The sequence below is a fragment of the Stenella coeruleoalba genome (genome assembly GCF_951394435.1).
Source record: "Stenella coeruleoalba genome assembly, chromosome: 4".
NCBI classification, from domain to species: domain Eukaryota; kingdom Metazoa; phylum Chordata; class Mammalia; order Artiodactyla; family Delphinidae; genus Stenella; species Stenella coeruleoalba.
This window is the reverse complement of record NC_137149.1, coordinates 138,787,539-138,808,513: the sequence shown is the minus strand read 5'-3', so window position 1 is coordinate 138,808,513 and position 20,975 is coordinate 138,787,539. Positions and strand designations below refer to the sequence as shown.

General features: G+C 33.2%; 1 protein-coding gene across 4 annotated transcripts in view; it reads left to right on the top strand.

Annotated features, from left to right (window-relative positions):
• Positions 1–20,975, top strand: part of GRID2 (glutamate ionotropic receptor delta type subunit 2) — a 1,377,005-nt gene that overhangs the window by 238,488 nt on the left and 1,117,542 nt on the right. For all 4 annotated transcript variants that reach the window (XM_079920116.1, XM_079920112.1, XM_079920110.1 and 1 more), the window contains exon 2: positions 10,881–11,036. In XM_079920116.1, coding sequence (XP_079776242.1) covers positions 10,881–11,036 — 156 coding nt within the window. The remainder of the gene's footprint in view (positions 1–10,880; positions 11,037–20,975) is intronic.

The window sequence follows — 20,975 nt, the reverse complement described above, 5'->3', positions numbered from 1 at the left end:
AATGACTTTTCATTTCCCTGTGTATGTAGTGCTTTTGAATGCCCTTGTCGGTAATGTCTGGCTCCCAAAAAGAGAAAAATGAATTGGAGTGGGGGAATAAAAGACTGCTGGCCCTCTTTTTAACCCCTCTGGCAGACACTTCAGCCAGAGAGGGAGGGGCTTGCAAAAGTGGAGGGAGGTGCAACAACAATGACTGCCAATATAAAATAAAAAATTTAAAAAAAATTGAAAAATAAAAAAATATCTAAGTTTGACTGGACAAAAAAATGGCTGCTAGCCTCTTTTTGTACACCTCTAATATCAGAAGCAGCAATCAGTCATCAGAGCACAGATCCCTGAAATTTGGAGGACAGGGTCCATTTTGCCCACAAGTTGTATGCTAGGTGCTCCTGAAATGGCTTACAGCTGCCAGCTACATAACTGAGGGGTGGAGGATGGGTGGCTGGTACTGTGGTAAGGCCTGACATTGACTGAAATTAACGGCAGTTCACACTCTAAGTCTTCCTCTGGAAGTTGCAATCCTTCAATATATTCTAGAGTTCCAAAATAGTTTTGTCAGATAGAATCTAACCCTCCAGTTGTTGTCTAGGTAGGGAAACAGATTCCTGATGCTTACTACTTCATCATCTGCCCAGAATTTCTGTAAATAGTGCCATTTTTATTAAGAAAAATACAGATTATTGATCTTTCAGTATCTAGTATTCTTTAAAAAGTACAAATAATTCTTATTAGAAGAACTGATTTGGACTTTCTATTCCCCAAAGACCAAATTTATATAAAAATATGTGTAAGCTATTCAGAGAAGATCTGTGTTACAGCATAAAATGATTGTTTTAAAGATTAGCCTCTATTATGCTCCACATGGAGAAGTCAGATTATCTGTCCCTTAAGCAATGTTCATTTTCTTTTCTCCCACAGACTTTTGGAAAATATACAGCAAAGTCAGATGTTTAAGTGGCAGTACTATCAGTTTAAATGTGCTTTGGGTTTCTGGGTAACTTTACAAGAATTCCAAATGAAATGTGAATTCAAATGTCATTGGAGAGTTAGCGTGAGAAAAAGGACTTGTGCTACAATGAAGAATCCCTTCATGAGTTTGACTTAGCTCACATTGTGATGGCATGTCACATTCCAACATAAATGCCTCCCCTGAAATGGTAGAGATAGTCATTGAAAATTTATCTACTTGGTCTATGATTTGCCCTTCTCATTTTAAGTCACTCTATTATAATATATTGAGGGAAATTGAGGATTTAAAGGTATCTGCAATATAAAAATATTTCTTATATTACAATATGCTTTCAAGTGTTAACATAGAGTCATTTAAATGATCTGTGTGGAGTTTTATCTCCTTCCAGTTATATCTTTCTATACTAATCATAAATAATTCTGTGATCTCAGCAATATCCTCTTTGAACTTGATTATCTATATTTAAAACAAAATGATGCTTGTCTGTAAAGTAGATAATTATGGTGGGTGAATTGGGAGTTAATAGTATAATGTACTTTGAACTCTGAGAACAAAATGCTAAGTAAGCAGTAGACACTGGGAGATAATGAACCCGTTAGTTTCTATATCTGGTCACAGTTTTAATGTTACAGACCTAGGTAAATTAGTAAAGGTCTTTAATATATAAAGTCAATGACTCTGGCATTGTTGTTCTGTTAGGATCACTAGTCACTAAAATAGAAAAAATTCTAAGGTCTTAAAAAAATGAAAGGCTAGATAGAGATTTGTTCTGAACCCTGAATTTAAGACTATATCAAAGTGCATATGTTATTGGAACTCAATTAGTAGTATTCTAAAGTTAATGCAAAAATTGTCATTTAACATGTTTAGAAAATTTACTTCAACTTGGTTCGTTGTATGTGGTAGATAATTATCCCAAAAGCAGATTTAAATTTTGGGAAAAAATGTGTAAATTCTTGAGTTAAACTACTCTTTAAATGGTATAGTTTAATTTAGTGGGATTAATATTCTATCTACAAAAAACATGCAAAAATATATTGAAAAACTTTTGTAAACTGGGCCTAGTTAATAAACATTTCTCAAACAAAAAGATTAAAACCTATTTGAGAGTTTTAATATACACATAAAATTTTGATAATAATAAAAGTATCACTTGGTAATATAGAAATTTATTATAATAAATATATTGTCATATATTAATCTTATAGATATCTTAGGGAGTTTGCCTTGAAAGTGAGAGCTGTGAATTTTGCCACAGTCATTACTAGCTTTAAGTCTTGGGAGAGTTACTTGCCCTGAGCCTCATTTCCATCAAAGGGTTTTCATCAATACTAAATGATATATTGCCAGTAAACTACTTATTACAATGCTTATTACTAATAAATGTTAATTACTTTCATTATTATTTCAATTATTATAAACTTGAAAGTAACACAACATATTATCTATAATTCAGAATAATAATTGCTAATTGCCATGACTTTGGTGTATATCCAGCACAACCTTTCAACAATTAAGAGTTATTATTTTGATTTACTTCCTTAGTCAGAGTGCTCATGAAGGGTTAGATAAGGTGAACTGAGGAAAGTATACCTCTGATTGAAAGGAAAAATAGAGTTCTAAAAACCCTATTTCCTGTCTACGAAGAAATTAATGTAGAACATATTCAGAAAATTTCTATTGAATGAGAAAAGACTGCTGGAAATACTTGTTATACAGAATTAATTCATGGAGGATATCTCAATGTAATTAATATTATCTAGGCGGATTTTATATATATATTCACACACACACTCACACATGCATAAACACACACACATATATGCGATACCTTCATTTTAATAATATCCCCACTGAAATAGTAGCTAGTCTGTATGCTCAGATGAAGATGCCAAATGATATAGAAAATGCTGAGTTCATTTGGTCACAATTCTGCTAAATTTTCCTGCTGTCTAGTAGTATTGAACTTGTTCAACCTTTTTTCTTCTTGTGAAGGGTGAAATAAAGGAGAAATCTGATTTTTATAGTATTTATAATGTCTTTATTACTCGTCCTCCTTTTGAATTATTTGCACAATTTCCACTGGCATTAGTGGGAATATCATAAGTAGATCCAAAACATTACAGTTCTCTTGATTTGGATACCTGTGCACAGTGAAACTAATGTGTATGCACAGTGCACTGTTAGAATTAAATTTAAAAACCTACTTCTGAATAGTAGCATCTAAAACAGTGAGGATATGTGATGACTTAACAATTCTGAATAGCTCTGCAGGACTGTAATTCTGCTGTGACCAATAAATTGTCTCAAAGCAGAGACTTGTGCCTTTTGAAAAAAATTTAACCTCCAAAGTGAAATTGCTGAAACTTCTAAGGCAAAAGACAATAAATTTTATGTGAAAACTCTTATGTTCAGGTTTTTACTATAATTCTTCAATTTTAAATACTTCATTGGCATATAGTAAATGAATTTGTTATGCTGATTACCAGACTAGTACTCATTATCAAATATATATGTATCTGTTTGTATATATATGCTCTAGTATTACTAGTTATTGAATATATAGCTAATATATTTAGTAGTACTAATTATTGTCACACATATGTATACATGAATGACATAATGGATTATATATGTAATATATATATGCATATACATGGAGTATGTGCTTGAAATGAAAAAAAAAAAAGCATTATATGGAAGAAATAGTTCCAAACTTGAAACCAGAAAACCTAAATTCTTACTCCACCCCTTCTAACTCTTGGCTGTGTAATTTTGGTTAAATTACTTAAAATCTTTTCACTAAAACTTCTGAAAAATGAGAAAGGTTTTGTATACCATCCTTAAAATTTCAGCTATGAGTTATGAAATACACAATTGCTCTTTCTGTTATCATCTTATGAAGGCATCTTAATTCTGCTATGGTCTGATGCAAGATGTAATGGATTTCAGCTGTCCTGTCAGCAAATCACTTGTGAAGAAACAAAATGGCTGGCTTTGATGATTATCTCTGTGTTGAGGGAAGGTTGACAGGGTGGATGAATGGATGGATGCATAAACGCGTAGAAGGAAAGAGGAAAAAAGAGAAGAGGAAAAAATGCACAGAGAGAGAGACCAAGAGAATCAACTCTGTTGCTTCAAAGAAAATTAAAGATTCAATGCATGTAGTACCTTTGAAAAGTTTATTCTTTTTAAAACTACGTATCATAGAGAATTTATATATATTAGGCAAAATTAAATAAGTAAAGAGTTTGAACTCTGAGAATAAAAAAGACTAGTTACTTTGATTTTATTTGCAGCTCTGAAATCTGATCATATGTTTTTGGGTAATTGTTTCATACGTGTCTTTTTAGATGATAAGGTTTTAAGCAGAAATTGATTTTGCAAGGGTAATGTTCATGTGTTGATCCTTTCTTGTTTTCAATTTTTAGAATTATTTATTTTAAAAGATATTTGGTATGTTAGTTATATAAAATGAGATATGCAGACCTTCGAGTAATTTTGTCAACTCTGTATGTGGAAAAGTTCTTTTTATAGAAGTGCTGGATCTGGTGGACCCCGACTAGGTCCTTCCCTTGCCTTGTGTTGCTTGTGCCAATCGAATGAGACCAGGTTTGGCAAAGAAGAGCAGAAACTTTATGCCTTGATCAAGGAATGGGGAAGGGAAGTGGGAAACTTTTAAGGGTTAAGAGATGGGTGTGCCATCAGAACCCAGGGAAAGTGGCAATAAGTTCCAGAAAAAGCCAAAACATGCATAGTCCTGTGGGCTCTTTTGTGCAGGACATTAATTGTGCTAGCAAAGTGCAAGTCCTCCCTTTCAGAGGAGATCCTAGCATGGTAATGAAGCAAAGGCAACTTTCAGACGTTTTGGGTCTCATCTGTACAGGTGCTGCCCTGGTGGTCAGGCTGGAACCAGTTCAGGGCAGTGGACTGTCACCATCTTGGACCTTTCTGCTCAAGCTGATTCTGTGGTCTGGCTTACGTGGCTTCTGCCTTAGTTTTTGTTAAGCAAGCACAGCTGTGGGCATAGACTAACAGACTGTGGTATGGAAAGAAAGAAAGTAGGTTAACCTCTGTACAGGTATGGGTCTCTTTCCGGTGACCCTTCAAGATGTGTATCCAAATCTTTCTCAATATTTTTAGAGGAAAATTCTGAGCTAGGTGAAGACATTTTCTTTCTTTCACTACCTTCCCAGCTAAACAATGTTTCCTCTACTTTTCTCTTATCTTATGTATAAGATAAAGATGAATTTAAATATTCAAACTAAAACTATAAGTATATGATTAATACTTTGCTGAATAATTTGGGAGTCATGATAATACCTGTGATAATAAATTCACATACAGGTACATTTGCAATTCTACTTTTGTTCTAATTTAGAATTAGTTGTAACTTACATTTTTATTCCTATATTTGAATTTAGGTATCCTATTTTACAAGATCATGCCTAACTAATATAAGGAAAGTTTAAACTATTCCTGTTTCTTGAGTATCTAATATATTCAGGCTCTGTTATAGACACTAACAAAGATGGTTTCTATGGCCCAGGAAATTATATTTTGCTAAGGAGACAAGGCATATATCCATGGTGGAGACAACACCATGAATAAAGACATGAAGGTATAAAAGCTTAAAATGTTTTTGAGAGTTATGGATGTGGTCAGGTTAGTAACTTCTTTATTTTTTTAAAATTTATTTTTTGGCTGCATACGGTCTTCGTTGCTGTGCACAGGCTTTCTCTAGTTGCGGCCAGCGGGGGCTACACTTTGTTGCAGTGCACGGGCTTCTTATTGCGGTGGCTTCTCTTGTCATGGAGCACAGGCTCTAGGTGTGTGGGCTTCAGTAGTTGCGGTGTGTGGGCTCAGTAGTTGTGGCTTGCGGGCTCTAGAGTGTAGGCTCAGTAGTTGTGGTGCACGGGCTTAGTTGTTCTGCAGCACGTGGTATCTTCCCGGACCAGGGATCGAACCCATGTCCCCTGCATTGGCAGGTGGATTCTTAATCACTGCACCACCAGGGAAGTCCCAGGTTAGTAACTTCCTACAAATGTTTGTTTTCAACAGGCATATTTGCAAATGCAAATTTTTAGAAAATGATTTTATTAACCTGTATGTATGACCCTTTACAATAGTTAAAAAATTAAGACTTCAGCATTTTTAATACCACTATAAACTATAATTAATTCCTTTCTAAGACATAAGTAGACAAGGATGATATATTTTGTATTTAAAAGCTTGTATGTAGTGCTCGCTTCAGCAGCACATATACTAAAATTGGAACGATACAGAGAAGATTAGCGTGGCCCCTGCGCAAGGATGACACGCAAATTCGTGAAGTGTTCCATATTTTTCAACAAACATGTGAAAGAATGCTCAACATCATTAATCATTAGAGAAATGCAAATCAAAACTACAATGAGCTGTCATCTCACACCGGTCAGAATGGCCATTATCAAAAAATCTACAAACAATAAATGCTGGAGAGGGTGTGGAGAAAAGGGAACCCTCTTGCACTGTTGGTGGGAATATAAATTGATACAGCCACTATGAAGAACAGTATGGAGGTTCCTTAAAAAAGTAAAAATAGAACTACCATACGACCCAGTAATCCCACTACTGGGCATATACCCTGAGAAAACCATAATTCAAAAATAGTCATGTACCACAATGTTCATTGCAGCTCTATTTACAAGCGCCAGGACATGAAAGGAACCTAAGTGTCCATCAACAGATGAATGGATAAAGAAGATGTGGCACATATATACAAGGGAGTATTACTCAGCCATAAAAAGAAACGAAATTGAGTTATTTGTAGTGAGGTGGATGGACCCAGAATCTGTTATAGAGTGTGAAGTAAGTCAGAAAGAGAAAAACAAATACCGTATGCTAACACATATATATGGAATCAAAAAAAAATGGTCATTAAGAACCTAGGGGCAAGATGGGAATAAAGACACAGACCTACTAGAGAATGGACTTGAGGATACGGGGAGGGGGAAGGGTAAGCTGGGACAAAGTGAGAGAGTGGCATGGACATACATACACTACCAAATGTAAAATAGATAGCTAGTGGGAAGCAGCTGCATAGCACCAGGAGATCAGCTCAGTGCTTTGTGACCACCTAGAGGGGTGGGATAGGGAGGGTGGGAGGGAGGGAGATGCAAGAGGGAAAAGATATGGGGATACATGTATATGTGTAACTGATTCACTTTGTTATAAAGCAGAAACTAAGACACCATTGTAAAGCAATTATACTCCAATAAAGATGTTAAAAAAAAAAACTTGTATGTAGACTCACCTGAATATGTCACTCTCTTTGTGTCAGGATAAGTGAAGCCTTTTTTCCCTCCCATGGATGGAGCAGATCATCAGTCCCAAATAGTGGAAATGACTAATTAAAAATTGGTCTAACGGGAATATTTAGGAGGTGTTTGTTCTCTGCCTGTTGCTTGGTTATTCTTCCCTCCAGTTTGGCCAATGCAAAGTGTAAATAGAGTATAATTTGTTGATCAAACACTGTGTGTGTGTGTGTGTGTGTGTGTGTGTGAGTGTGTAAGTGGCAGAAGAATTATTTCATCTTGACAGTAAGTTGGACCTGGTTTTCACCTCCAGGTTATAAAATAAAACAGTTAAAATGTGCTAATAAAAATAGCTGGGAAAGAAATAGATGCTGTGTCATCATGTAAGCTATATAGCTATGTATGTTGCATTTGAGAAACTTTAGTTTCAAAAAGTAAATCTAGGATATTTGAAGTTAAATTAGACTGCTAATATGTGTGTGTGTTAATACAAAGGATAAAGAGATGACATTGCAATACTATTGGAGGTGCATGCCGTAAGAAAGAACTGTCTTTCCTGAGATTCTTCATGTGGAACTTACGAGGTTGTTTTCAGAATACTTGTGTTTGATACAAAATGCTTCATTTAACAGTACTTTTGTGGTAAAAAGCCAAATTTAAGATGAGAGTTTATAGCTGAAGGAAAAAGTAAATAAACAAATAAGTGTATTTGAAATGTTGGCTAGGATTTCCTGTTCTTTGGTTATGCTGCTTGTGTGCAGTAAGATGAATCACTTCTTTTGTGTACTTCTTTGCTGTTTGCAGAAAGATGAACTGCTTTTTTTGTGCATTTGCTTTCAGTATGTCTTAATTCAGCACAGAATTGACTAATTTCTTATCATTTTGGCAGGTTTCTGCCATTTATTAAGCCAGGTTTAATGTTTAAAGCAATTTTAAGTGTTCTGTCAGGTAATAGTAAAATGCTTCCATTAAAAATGCATTAGCAGTACTCAGCAGAAGTCAATAGCATCACCTGCTATAAAAAAAAGTTTGATTAGAAACTTTTCCAAAAGACCCATTTAGAATCCATGACAAGCTGAAACATCTCTGTATAAATATACATCACTTCTTTGAGAATAGACATTTAGATTATCTGGTTTAAAACAAATTGATTATTTTCGCTCCAGTTATAGCACATTTATATCACACTTCCTAAAAAGCTGCTAAAGAAATTTTTATATCCCAGTCTGATAATATTAGATTTCAGTGTAAGGATTAACTTAGATTCTCATAAATATTATCACAAATTAAAATGAGTCTTCATGAATGTGAATTAAAATTATCAAGATAAATCTAAAATTTATTGCCTAAATATTAGTTTATAAAGTATACTTCTAATTCAGAGGTGACAGGATAGGGCAGAAATTAATGTCTATTACATATGTTGATTACATCAATAAAGTATTAATAGTCTGGGTATTAGCTATATAATAGTGTAATTAAGAAATAATTTATTTATCAATTTAAAAAATTTCTTCACCCTTTTCTCATGTTCTTAGCCATGGCAGGTATTCACATACATAGGAAACGTAAAGGAAGGATTTAAAAAGGCTGGTCAAAGTAGTCAGTGAATCCATGCAAACATAGAAGAGCAGTGGTAAGAGAAAGCCAAGCTGACACAGTAAGCCTATTAGACACTCTGCCTTCTCTAGCAAAAAGTAATCATTTCTTGCTTTCCCATGGTGAAGCCACATAGGGTGGAGAGGTCAAAAGGAACTTGCCACAGTTGTCAGAAATGGACATCGATTCATCCTTGCTTTATCATGAACTGACTCTAATAATGCATGTTTAATATCATAATTATCTTTCGCTAGAAGACTTGGGGCTTCAGCTAAAGAATTATTAAATCAACAAAATTGATAGATGTAAAGTGTGTCTGCTTCTGTTTATACATATATGTGTATTTGTGTGTATGTGTAAACATATATATGCATACTTGTGTCTGCACGTATAGTGTGTTTATCTTTTCATATGTGTGTATAATACCCGTATTTATATGTGGAAAAAAGTCATTTTTATATACACATAATTTTATTTCTTCACACACTGTAATGAATATAGTCAAGAAATATGTGTTATTGTATATGGATGTGTATGTGTATATGTACATATACAGTTATTCCTTTATCATGTTATTGACCCTGAGGTATATGTCTCTTTTTGTCAACAGGGTCTTCATTAGGTTTATTCAAAAACACAAAGAGTACATTGTCCCAATTAGTTATGATTAAAAAGTAAATAATTAAAAAATGTGTGCTTGCTTAGAACTGGAAGAGTCAGAATGAATGCAAATAAAGTATGCATGGCCAGATAGGAAAGAAACTCCAAATATGCTGTAAAGTCAGAATCCCTGTTAGAACACTTTTATGTCTTTTGGGTGCAATCCTGGAAGGCAGTATCCTATAGTGATGTAAAGCAAGGACGTTGGAGTAAGGAGGCAAAAGCTCTGGCCCTTATTGTGGAACCTTAGGCATATTTCTTGCATGGAATCCTAATTTTTAAAACTGTATGTGTGTGTGTAGTAGTGTACATATCACATAGTTATTTTAAGGATTAAATTAAATACTGTAATATGAAGAAAATAGTAGAACATGTTAAGCTTTGTTTGGATTATATTACAGTATTCAAAAAAAGAAAACACTAGCATGTATTGAGACATATTTAGTTACCACAATTTACTTACATTTCACAGGCATAGTATCATTTAATACAGTTAATAATCCTTACAGATGGATATTATTTTTACTATTAGATATTACAGATGATGAATGTGGAGTTTAGAATTTGAATCCCTTGCTCAAGGTCATATACTTAACAAATGTCAGAGTCAGGGTTTGAAATCAGTTTACTTTTAGAACTGGGATGTTTAATCAATACACTGACAAACACACAGTCAAATAAAAGTTAGCCACAACTCTTATCATCATCATCATCATTATTACATATGAAGGAAAAATGCCATAATTATTCACTAGAATTTATGTTAGTTCTTCAGGAAATATGTCTCCATTACTTCTGCTCAGAGATTTGTATGTCTCTAAATTTTTAATAAATATTATGGAATTTACTATTGTAAAAGATACTGAAACTCTTGTTCAAAAAAAAAAGAAAGAAAGGAAAGAAGGAAGGAAATAAAAAGAAAAAGTAAATTAAGATCATTGTAGAAATTTGATTCCTATTTATGAATGGACTCTCAGAAAAATTCCTGATTTTTCTCCTATTATTCAGAAAAAAAAATTCTACAAGTTATGAATTCTTAAAGATCTCATGGCATGAGACATTCAGGGTATTTAACCACTTTGTCCTGCAGAGGCTTTTTGTATTTATTATAATGTCTTCCCGATACTCTTCCAGCAAAACACTTTGATGTACTATTCATCATTTCCATTTGGGAGAACTAACTACATTCCTTCTTAGCTCTCACACTGCTTCCAGTACAATGTGTTTCAGTAATGAAGTGCGTGCTTTAATTGAAAGTGTACATTTTTCAGTTCATAAGTCTCTTTGGTGTAATTCCGGAGGGCATGACAGAATATTTATGTTATTGTTTAATGGTGATACTCACTTCTTTCTAGGAGCAATTTTTGATGAATCTGCCAAAAAGGATGATGAGGTGTTTCGCACAGCAGTTGGCGACCTCAACCAGAATGAGGAGATCTTACAGACTGAGAAAATCACATTTTCGGTGACATTTGTTGATGGCAACAACCCTTTTCAAGCAGTTCAAGAAGGTAAGGTCCATCAGCGCTCCACTTTTTATTTTGTTTGTTTCTTTGGTTCAATTCAAATGGCAATGAAATTAAAAATTTAAAATGCCGTTAAACATGGGCATCATTTTTGCATCTTTGCTGCATTGCTTTTCTTTTAGAGTACTTGGTAAATTTTAATCCTGTATTCCACTTCTGAAAGGGCAGAGTGTGGAAAGTTATTGTTTTAATTGAAATATAATATGAAAATGGTCATAAATATTTGTAATAAAAACTTTACAGCATTTTATGACTTCAGTATAAATGAAGCATTCCTTAAAAATACGACTTTCTTTCTGAATTTTTACTTTTGTCTTCTTTGAGATAAGATAAGGTAAGAAAGGAATTTTTGTACTTACTTAAATTTACTTAAAATAAATTTATTTACTTCCTTTGCAAAGGAAGTTTTCCTTTTCAAAAGTTTTCCTTTTGAGAAGGAAAACTTTCAGATACTACATACAAATGAAAGATTTTGTGCTGGGATCCTAACATACTGACCTAGGCTATAAATTTTTCACTGTCTACAATGTGCCAAATATTAAAGCACTTTTCTCCATTCTCTCTATGTACTTGAGTGAATTAAAAGTTTTCATAGGTACAAAGTCATACAAATACAAATTATTTTTATTATACTGGAAAGATCATTTATATGAACAAAGGTTTTGATTGAAAGATCATACACTAATAAAATTCTAGTTTTGATGCTATTATTCTAATGAAATATTTAGCCTTTTGATTGGCAAAGTAATCATTGTCCATGAAAGTATTTTTTGTTAATCTGTTTTATATTTTATTGTGATAATATTTAGACTAAAGATACTAATAAATTAGTTAAATGGAACATTTCTTTTATTAAAAACTTAAAGAGGATTTGGCAGAAGAAAATATGGACAAGGTATTAAATGGAGTAAAGTTTGGCAGGAAACTTTTTAAAGAAAAGTATTGAAGGGGTAAGGAAGATAAATGTTTTTAATTTAATGTATCTGCATGATATACAGGTAACCTTTTTTGGAATGTGTTTTTGATCAGTGGCATTGGCTACTATCAAAGCTTATTTATGCTTATTTCTGTCAGTAAGGGAATGGTTAGAATGATTAGTGATCTAATGGATTTTCCTTCTTATTAATTTGATGGAGTGAAAAAATATTATTTTAATAAAATGAACAGAAATGTTTTAAGTAAAAGTTGTTTTTCAATAAAATACGTTGTTCATATTAATATGATGGAATTTTAATTTTAATAAGTAAACATCAATTTAAAAAATCAGATTAATAGAAGCACCCAGTTATTTTCTTACATTTTAAATCAGAATTATCTGGGGAATTTGTAACTTTAAATCATGGTTATGTTGATAAATTTTCTATAGAAATGTTTAAAAGCTGTATAAATTAATGTTAGAATTCATAAAGCAGTCTGCAAAAATAATAAAGTAGAAATTGTGGAAAATACCCAATAATGTAAAAGAATATATACACTAAGAAGTATATATTATTCTTTAAAAGAAGTATCTATGATATTTCTTTCTCAACTATTAGTTTTATTGACTGGAATGAGAGCAGGAAAAAATTAGGACTGACTTACTTTTGTGACTGTCTTCTTATTAACTACATATTAATAATTGTAAATTAACTTTGAAGACGTGCTAAAATATTCATGCTTTTAAAAAATCCACTTTGACTGAAAAAATGTGTATAAAGCAATGGAAAATAAATACAGTGAGCAGAAGGGAATTAGAAAGACTGAATAAATATGCCCCTCACACCTTTTTAGAGACTACAATTTGAAAAACAAAGACAATTTTTAAAGTACCACAGTTAATCTGTTTACATATTGCTTTGTGTAGCCATTCTGCTGCCAACTAAATTCTGGAAACAAAAATATCTCTCAAAATAACTATTGTGACTTGAAAGAATTTGTGGACTGAAAGAAAATTGAGAGAGTAAATAAGTTTTACGTTTCCAGGGTAGAGACAGCTAGATATTTGTCAAGAAAGAATGAAGAGCTTGACAATTTGCCTGATGGGTTTTGATACTAACAGGATGTTCTGGACCAGTTATTTTGATGGTCTGCTCTGGCTAATGAACCTGAAATAAGTTCTAGGAAACTCTGGAGCTAATTTGTTTCTCCATTCAGTATCAGGAAAGATCTCAGCTAATGTTAGAAGTAAAAATACTTCTTTCTAGAGCTCTTATTGTAATTGATTAGTTTGCAAAAATAAGGGAATATATTCAACTGAAAGAGAACAAAAAAGTATTCCGGAATATTTTCTTAAATGTTTTGAGGAAGTATTTTAGAAGAAAACTTCAACTGAACCATCAAAGATGGCCAACTTTTCTATCATCATATCTTGGCTGCAATACCATTAAAATCTATAATAGAGGTCCTTAAATCAGCTTATTTGTTTTTTACATTGTAAAGATGAACACGAGATTCAGTGATATCATTATTACCAATTGTTTATGCATTGACATTCCTGATGAACATCTAAAAATTCATGGTTTTGAGCATGGTTTTGCTGTGATATATATACTATTTATGTTCATGGGTTTTAGATGGCATGGATCAGTAGAAAAATACCAATCTAGTTGATCAGCAGCAGTTGCATTGTATAATCCACTCAGTTCATATTCATCCTTGGTTTTCCTCATCTATAAATAGTGAAGAAATTAGAACACAAATGATGTATTTTTAAGGTGAATTTCATCTCTATAGATGAGATGTTACACAGATCTTTAGAACAAATTTCCAGATTTAGATTCTTAAAGGATTATAGAAATTATAATTATTCAGTTTCTCTTTAGAGAAGTCTTCACATTGCTGAAATTGCCTCCTAGTTTTTTCTGTGGCTGACTTCAAAATTGATTAAAGGATATATGGTAGCTGTCCTTTGTTCTGCTACCTCATCCAACTATTGACAGCAACCCAAAGAACTCATTACTATCACCAAAATCCAGAAAGGGTCTTTTGCAGGTTTAGTTGACCTGGACTAAAGCAGCTGTTGCTAGATTTCTCTCCTTACATCTCTTTTGTAGATTGTTTCCTCTGTGGGACCTATATACTGGATATAATGTAGATACACAAATGGCTGGTGTGAAAGGCACTTCTGTCTCTACTGAAAGCAATAGCAATTGCTTATATTGTTAGCTCTTAACTGAGACCAACACCACTATGGGCCACGAAAGGTGGGGATTTATAAGAAAATAAGGTCAGGGAATGTAAGGAGAATGCATTTGTAAAAATGTTCACATTGGAAGGTGAATGCAGAAATATGACTGCATGTATAATTCTTGCATACATCATATGTATCAGGAGATATGTTAAGCACTGTTGATATTGAATGGCAAAATTCAGTTAAAACATTTTGAAATAATTATTAGGAAAAATACCTAAAAATGAAATGCATAGTGAAAAGAGTGTAAGGACAGATTTATACTGTAGAGTCACAAATGATTCTATTTGAAAGAAAAAGGAGTAACTATCATAATTATTCTCCTTTCTGCTATGTTAAAAACCATTATAAACAATATAGTTATAAAAGCTGCTTTTAATACAAAAAGCAGTCATGATTAAGATTGCTCATCTTCCAAGTTGCAGCCTGGTCCACCTTTAACTTACTCCTTTGTACACCAGGACATGAACATTGATTGCTCCCAAAGAGTCTTGTAAAAATAGACATCTCACTTTAATACAGTGATGATTTCAGTTGGATTTGCCTCATATATCTTACAAAATAAAACTACTGTTAAGTGTAAAACAATAAGACTGCTTTCGTTTATGGTTTCTGAAATCAGTCTCATTCCTTTATTTTTAATATACACGTATCCGTATCATGTGTGTAAAAGGGATAACAGAAGAGTAGCAGAGCCATAAACAGTATAAGGAAATCTAAGTAGGAAAAAGCACTTCTGTGAAACACATCACAATTCATTCTGAATATTTCTGGTGCCATAGGCTAAATCTGAGTTCAAAGAAGATGTAAATGTAAAAGAATGATTTATGTGGCTGCACTATTTGATGCTTTATTCCAGGGCTTAGTCTCATAATTTATATTCCTCTCTGCTTTAATAAGATATTTTTACTGTGATAAAAAAATCTGCTAATTCCAAAATCCTTAGACTGAATTCTGCAACTTTCCTAGCATAGGTTTACAGTGTGTATACCTCATCAGCCAGTGTTTCCTGGACCACTTTTGATAACTCCAATTTCAGCTTATTATTTTGAATTGCCTGACAACTGAACTTGAAAATTAGTGGCTCCAGGAACCAAGAAAAAATCTCTGAACATCCTGTAGTTATAATTCTTCTCATTCATTCATTTCTTCATTTTTTCATTCCTTCTTCCCTTTCCACATCAAGGTCAGTGTCGTACTTTGTCTCTAGGCCCAACGCTCTTTATGTAACTGGTGCCTAGCTACACGTGTGAAGGGGTAGAGGAATAGTGTTGCAGCTGACCGGCCATCTTCAGACACTCACAAAGCAGGAGGGATTCTCGATGTACATTTGGTGGCTGTCTGGACCACCTGATTCTCTCCATGAGTCTGGAATGTTTAGGTTGGTCAGTTCCCCAGTGCCAAGTTCTGGATCACTTTTCTCCCTACCACCACTTTCTAAGGACTGGCCTATAAGATTTGGATTCAGAATCTGCTTATTGTGTGATCTTTAGTACTTATCATCAATGTAATATTAAAATATAAAGAATTCTATATCTGTTAGGGACAACTCAGGCATGCATTCTTTTAATTATATCATACTCTATGCCTTTCCATTAAAGAATTGCCCATCAGGAAGGATTAAAATAATATGTATTTGGAATCTAATTTTGAGGGTACTCAGTGAAATCAGTGTATCCAAATACTTATTAAAAACCTATTACTGTCCCAAGCTTGGGCCAGCTACAATAGGAGATAGCAAGTGAGAGGAAAGAATGTCTGCCTGCAGGAAGCGTAAACATGTACCTGAGGTGGGCTGTGGATTTTTAGAGCATGAAAAGACATTATGTCGTTGCCTTCTACGTATAACTTGCGTTTTTAATTGTGTTAATAGTAGAAAGAAACATGATGTTCTACATTTTTAAAACATTTCTTTTTCAGAAAAGAGAGGGAATTTCTTTTTTAAAGAAATTCAGTATTTTAAATATAATTTTATTGAAGATACACATTGCAAAGCAAAATTTTATTCTTTTTTCTGTGATTTATTGTTGTACTCCCGTATTGGTAAGCCTTTCCCTTAAGTCATTCAATACCACACTTTTAAAGTAACAGATCTCTATTACTATGAATAGATTGAAATACAGATATTTATAGGTCTTTATATCATAATTTTATAGCCTTTCTGCTTTGGGGCCTTTTACCTACTATCTACAATTGTGTACGGTTGTGTAAGTTACCTCATAAAATATATATTTTAGCAATGTGTGCTGCTCTGGATCTTGTTTTATTAGAAGAATCTTTAGCAGCTTTCTATGAAAGCTGTGTTTAATGGAAGTAAAGATGTATCCTTTGGTTGTTGCTTAAGTGTTCTTTCTTTCTACCAAATATTATTCTTGTAATAATATCATACCCCTTTCTTCTGTTCTCTTGCTACCTCAGTGGATAGAGTGCATGATTATGGAAGCATAATTCAGTTTTTAATCGGCCTTTTATGATACTGATTTGGTAAAAGAATCATCTATGTGTCATAAAGTGACTCGGAATATATGGCTTATGAGGTTAAAAACCACACTTATGTACACTCGGCAATTGTAATGAGTCATAAAAATAGTTTGTTCATGTTGACAAACCAAAAATGACTTAACTATATTCAGAATTTAAAAACTACTATCAGTAATATCCAACTTCCACATGATCCGGTCTACTTGCTTAATTTGAGAACAAAAGTAATCCGACTTTCTATTTTAACATTTAACAACTTCTTTTTCCATGTACCTGGCAAGTATTATTAGATTTATGGGAATCACATTATGCATAGTCTTGTAGTATCCATACAATATTTTGTCAAATTATTTTGTAATTTTCAAAAGAATCATCATCGAAACACTTGCTTTTAAAAGCAGGACACACAAGCCAATGTGCAATAGGTAATTGCATATTCTGGGAAAAAAAGAATGACTCAGCAAGTACTTTTGGGGTGCCTCTAAGCTTTCAGCCTTGAGCAGATTACTCTGTATAATGTTGCGCTCTCCACTGGCTGCCTTATAATCTTAACACAGTTAGCTTAACCTTTATTATCATGTGTTAGATCCTGACCTACAGGTTCTCCTCTTCCTTTTGACTTCCAATTACAGTGCTTTGTAAAAACTCCTCATTCATCCCCTTTTTGATCCTTGATTCTTCATATTGTACTATGTTCACTCACAATATCTACATTTGGTTCAGTATGTGCTTTAGTTTGATACCATTTATACTGCTTGGGGGAAAAAACATGTAAGCGCATGGGCCATGGAATTAGATAAATCTGCCTTTATATGAATGCTGCTTCATCTCTTATTATCTGTGGGACCTTGAACACACCTATTGTCTCTGAGCCTCAATTTATTCATGAAATGGGGATAAATACATACTCCATAGGAATACTATGATCATGTGATTGTTGTATGATGAGTACATGGGGTAACAATTATGGTTTGTTCCTCTACTAATCTAAATGCATTTTAATAATAGTGGAGTACATGACTTAGCACCATTGCATGTGTCCATCATAAATTTATATACCTTCCCAAACATCCTTTACCACATGTATTGGTAGTTCCCATGCATACCATTGATAATACTAAGCTTAATAACTGCCTAATCAGTGTCTTTTATTTCCCCCTCATTGTTCCTTATCAAGATCCTGAATGGTAGGGTTGTAAAAATGTTATATAAATTAAATGCTTCTGTTTTTTTCTGTCTTCAGGGGATAGTTGTGCTAGTCAGCACAGGAAGATGAGAATTACACTTGTAGTGTAATTTATTTGGCAAATAGTAGTGATATTGCAACATGTGTACTTAGGGTTGGGAGGATTTAAAATACCTTGTTACCATTTCTGGGAAGTAGAGAAAGCCTGTGGGGACCAAATTAAAGCTTTCTGATGATTTGTGTAGGCTTAATACAATCAGTGAAGTAAATAAGGCACTGAGTCATAACTAAATGGAATTCAGTTGTAGAGAGGCATAATGTTGTAGAAGAGTGATATATGTGAAGGTCAAATATAGAAGTGAATTCAAGGAAAACTTTATACTTTGAGAGGTGCATCGTCTGTGGTATTTTGAGTTTATTTCTGACATGATGGTTTAAAAGGTTATCTTTCTATGTTCTGCACTTTTTTATTTCAATATGGGCAAATATTAACTCTAAAAACTTGATCATTGGTTTCTTTGAATTTCCAGTATTTTCTTCAGTAACGCATAATATCATGTTATTTTTTCAGGAATTCATGGCTTATTTCAAGACATACTTGCTTTTTGGTCCCTGATAGCCTAATATAATATGATTATAAGAATGGCTAAGCTCATTCCTTAAGCTGTATTTTCAAACATAAAAAAGACTGAAAAACATAGAAAAGACATAAAATGTCTATTATACATGAGGAATATGTTTCAAAGTAAAAAATAAATATGTTTTTTCAGAATTTTTTTTTGGGAAAAAAAACTGTTCTACAAATCAAAGTCAGATATGATCTTTGTATAGAAAATGTTTTTGAATAGAATGACTTTGAATAATCAGTAATAATTTTTGTACCTTACTTTTGAATTTACACTTATATAAAATCAAACAATATGTTGAGGTGGTCCTGTGTGCTTATTCATATTATTAAAACTGAGCACGGTGTAGGTAGCTCTGATGATAGAAAGTTACTAGGGGATAAAAAAAAGAAAAAGGTGACACATTCTTATTGGTCAAAGAGAAACTGACACATCAGCCTCATTCTGTCTGCTCCCAAATCCTGTTCTTATTCTGCTACATTAATTTGTCAATAATCTTTATGTTTGAAATTTTTGAGTTTAACTTTTTATTGTTTTGAATTTCTAGGTTATTTTGCCCAGTTTAAAGGAGTTTTACCTCTATATTAACTCATCATATATATACATTTATATACGCACACCCATACAAATATATAGGCTTATATTAAACTATATATTAAACTATGTCTATATGTTATATACCATATATGCCATGCATGCCATCATATATATAAATGTGTATATGATATATATATATATATACCATATATATTATATAATATCTCTATCTATCTATCTCAAAATAAGTTCACCAAGCACTTCTTTCTTGTGGTAATCCTTCCAAAGTTGATTCATGCTTTTCATGGGTAATTTTAACCCCCTATTTACTATATCTGTTACAGTGGAACAAGGCAGGTTTGTTGTTAAACCACCATTATTCATTATCAAAAATTTATGCCAGGGCTCCATGAGAGCACAGAATGAATCACTAGTTTACACTTCCTTTCCTTGGAAATTGCTTAAACCTTAAATATGAGAAGGGGAGACCAACTGGAAGAAAACTATGAATCACCAAGAACAATTCATTATTCTTTAAAAAATGAAAATGACAAGTGTTCATTTATTTGTAAGATACATTTAATGCACGAGTCAGTACACTGTATTAGGAGTTTATACAGATGAATGAGATAAATTAACCTCAAGCACCCAAGGAATTTATAATCTAGTAAGAGAGATATACAAAAAGAGCTAAAGAAGCAAATAAATATTCTTTTTTTAAAAGAGTAGAATGGCATAAAGCAAAGCAGATGATACTGTGGTGATACTATGATAACAAATAACAGGTGGGCTGTGTGTGTGTGTGTGCAGTTTAAAACCAGGAGTTCATTTTTGATGGAGTGATTATGGAAAATACAAAAAGGAACAGTTATGCTAAGATTTGAAGTTGCCAAGTAGCTAGCCATGCAGATAAGAGGAAATAGCATTCCAGGCAATTACATATGAGAAAACCATTTGGAGGCAGGGCTTGCTCCATGTGTTTGAGGGATTTGATTATCTTTTGAAGACTCAAGTTTTTATTCTGTTGCTTTGCAAATGTTTATTTCTATCAATGAAGTCATTATTTGCTGGGTAGCAATGTTATTCATGAGTTCATTACCCAAATCTGCTTCAGTTTTTCCCTTTGGAAATGGAGTGTGTTCTAAAGGAAATTCTGATGGTCCTGCAGGTCTCACTGACATCTGGGGCATGGGGATGTCATTCTTAAACCCTTTGGGATTTGAAATTCACCTGTCTGTAACTGATTTTGAATATAGGTATGGAAACATTTGGGCTTTTCATATAAGTGAAAAGGAAAAAGGAATGAGGTGAAACATTAAAAAAGAAAGAATTTTACTCAATTTTCTTGGTCTTTTAATACAGAGTAATGCACAGAGATACATTAATATCTGAAACTAGGAAAGAAACATCATTTTGTGGCTTTTATATTTGCTGTATACTCTTGACAAAAGAGCATCATTTGGAAAGCCCAAGAATGAGAAGTGGCATTTACTTATAGCTTATTATATCCCAAAAGCTGTTAGAAGTGCTTCATTTTTTTCACCTAATCTTTATTCTGCCTTATAAGCTATAAGGCAGTATAAGTTACTCTTACTAGCTTTTGACAGTTGAAGAAACTGAGGTACAGTTAGGTGAGCTAACTGGTCACATCTGAAACCTTTAAAATAGTTCCTGGATTACTCTGATTTCTGTTTAAGAGTGCTAATTGGGAGTCCCAGACATATATCAGTGGGAGGAGGAGAGTGAGTTCAGGGTATTTATTTTCTGTCTCCTGTGTGAGGTCACCTTGAGCTGGGTGTTTACCTCAAACCAAAGTCACGCTTTTCTAAAGGCAGCGTGCTCTTTACTCTTATTCAGAACTCCACAAATTTCTCTCCTGTCTATCCTTTGGGCCTAAGACTGGTTACTACCTCACTGCTACTGCC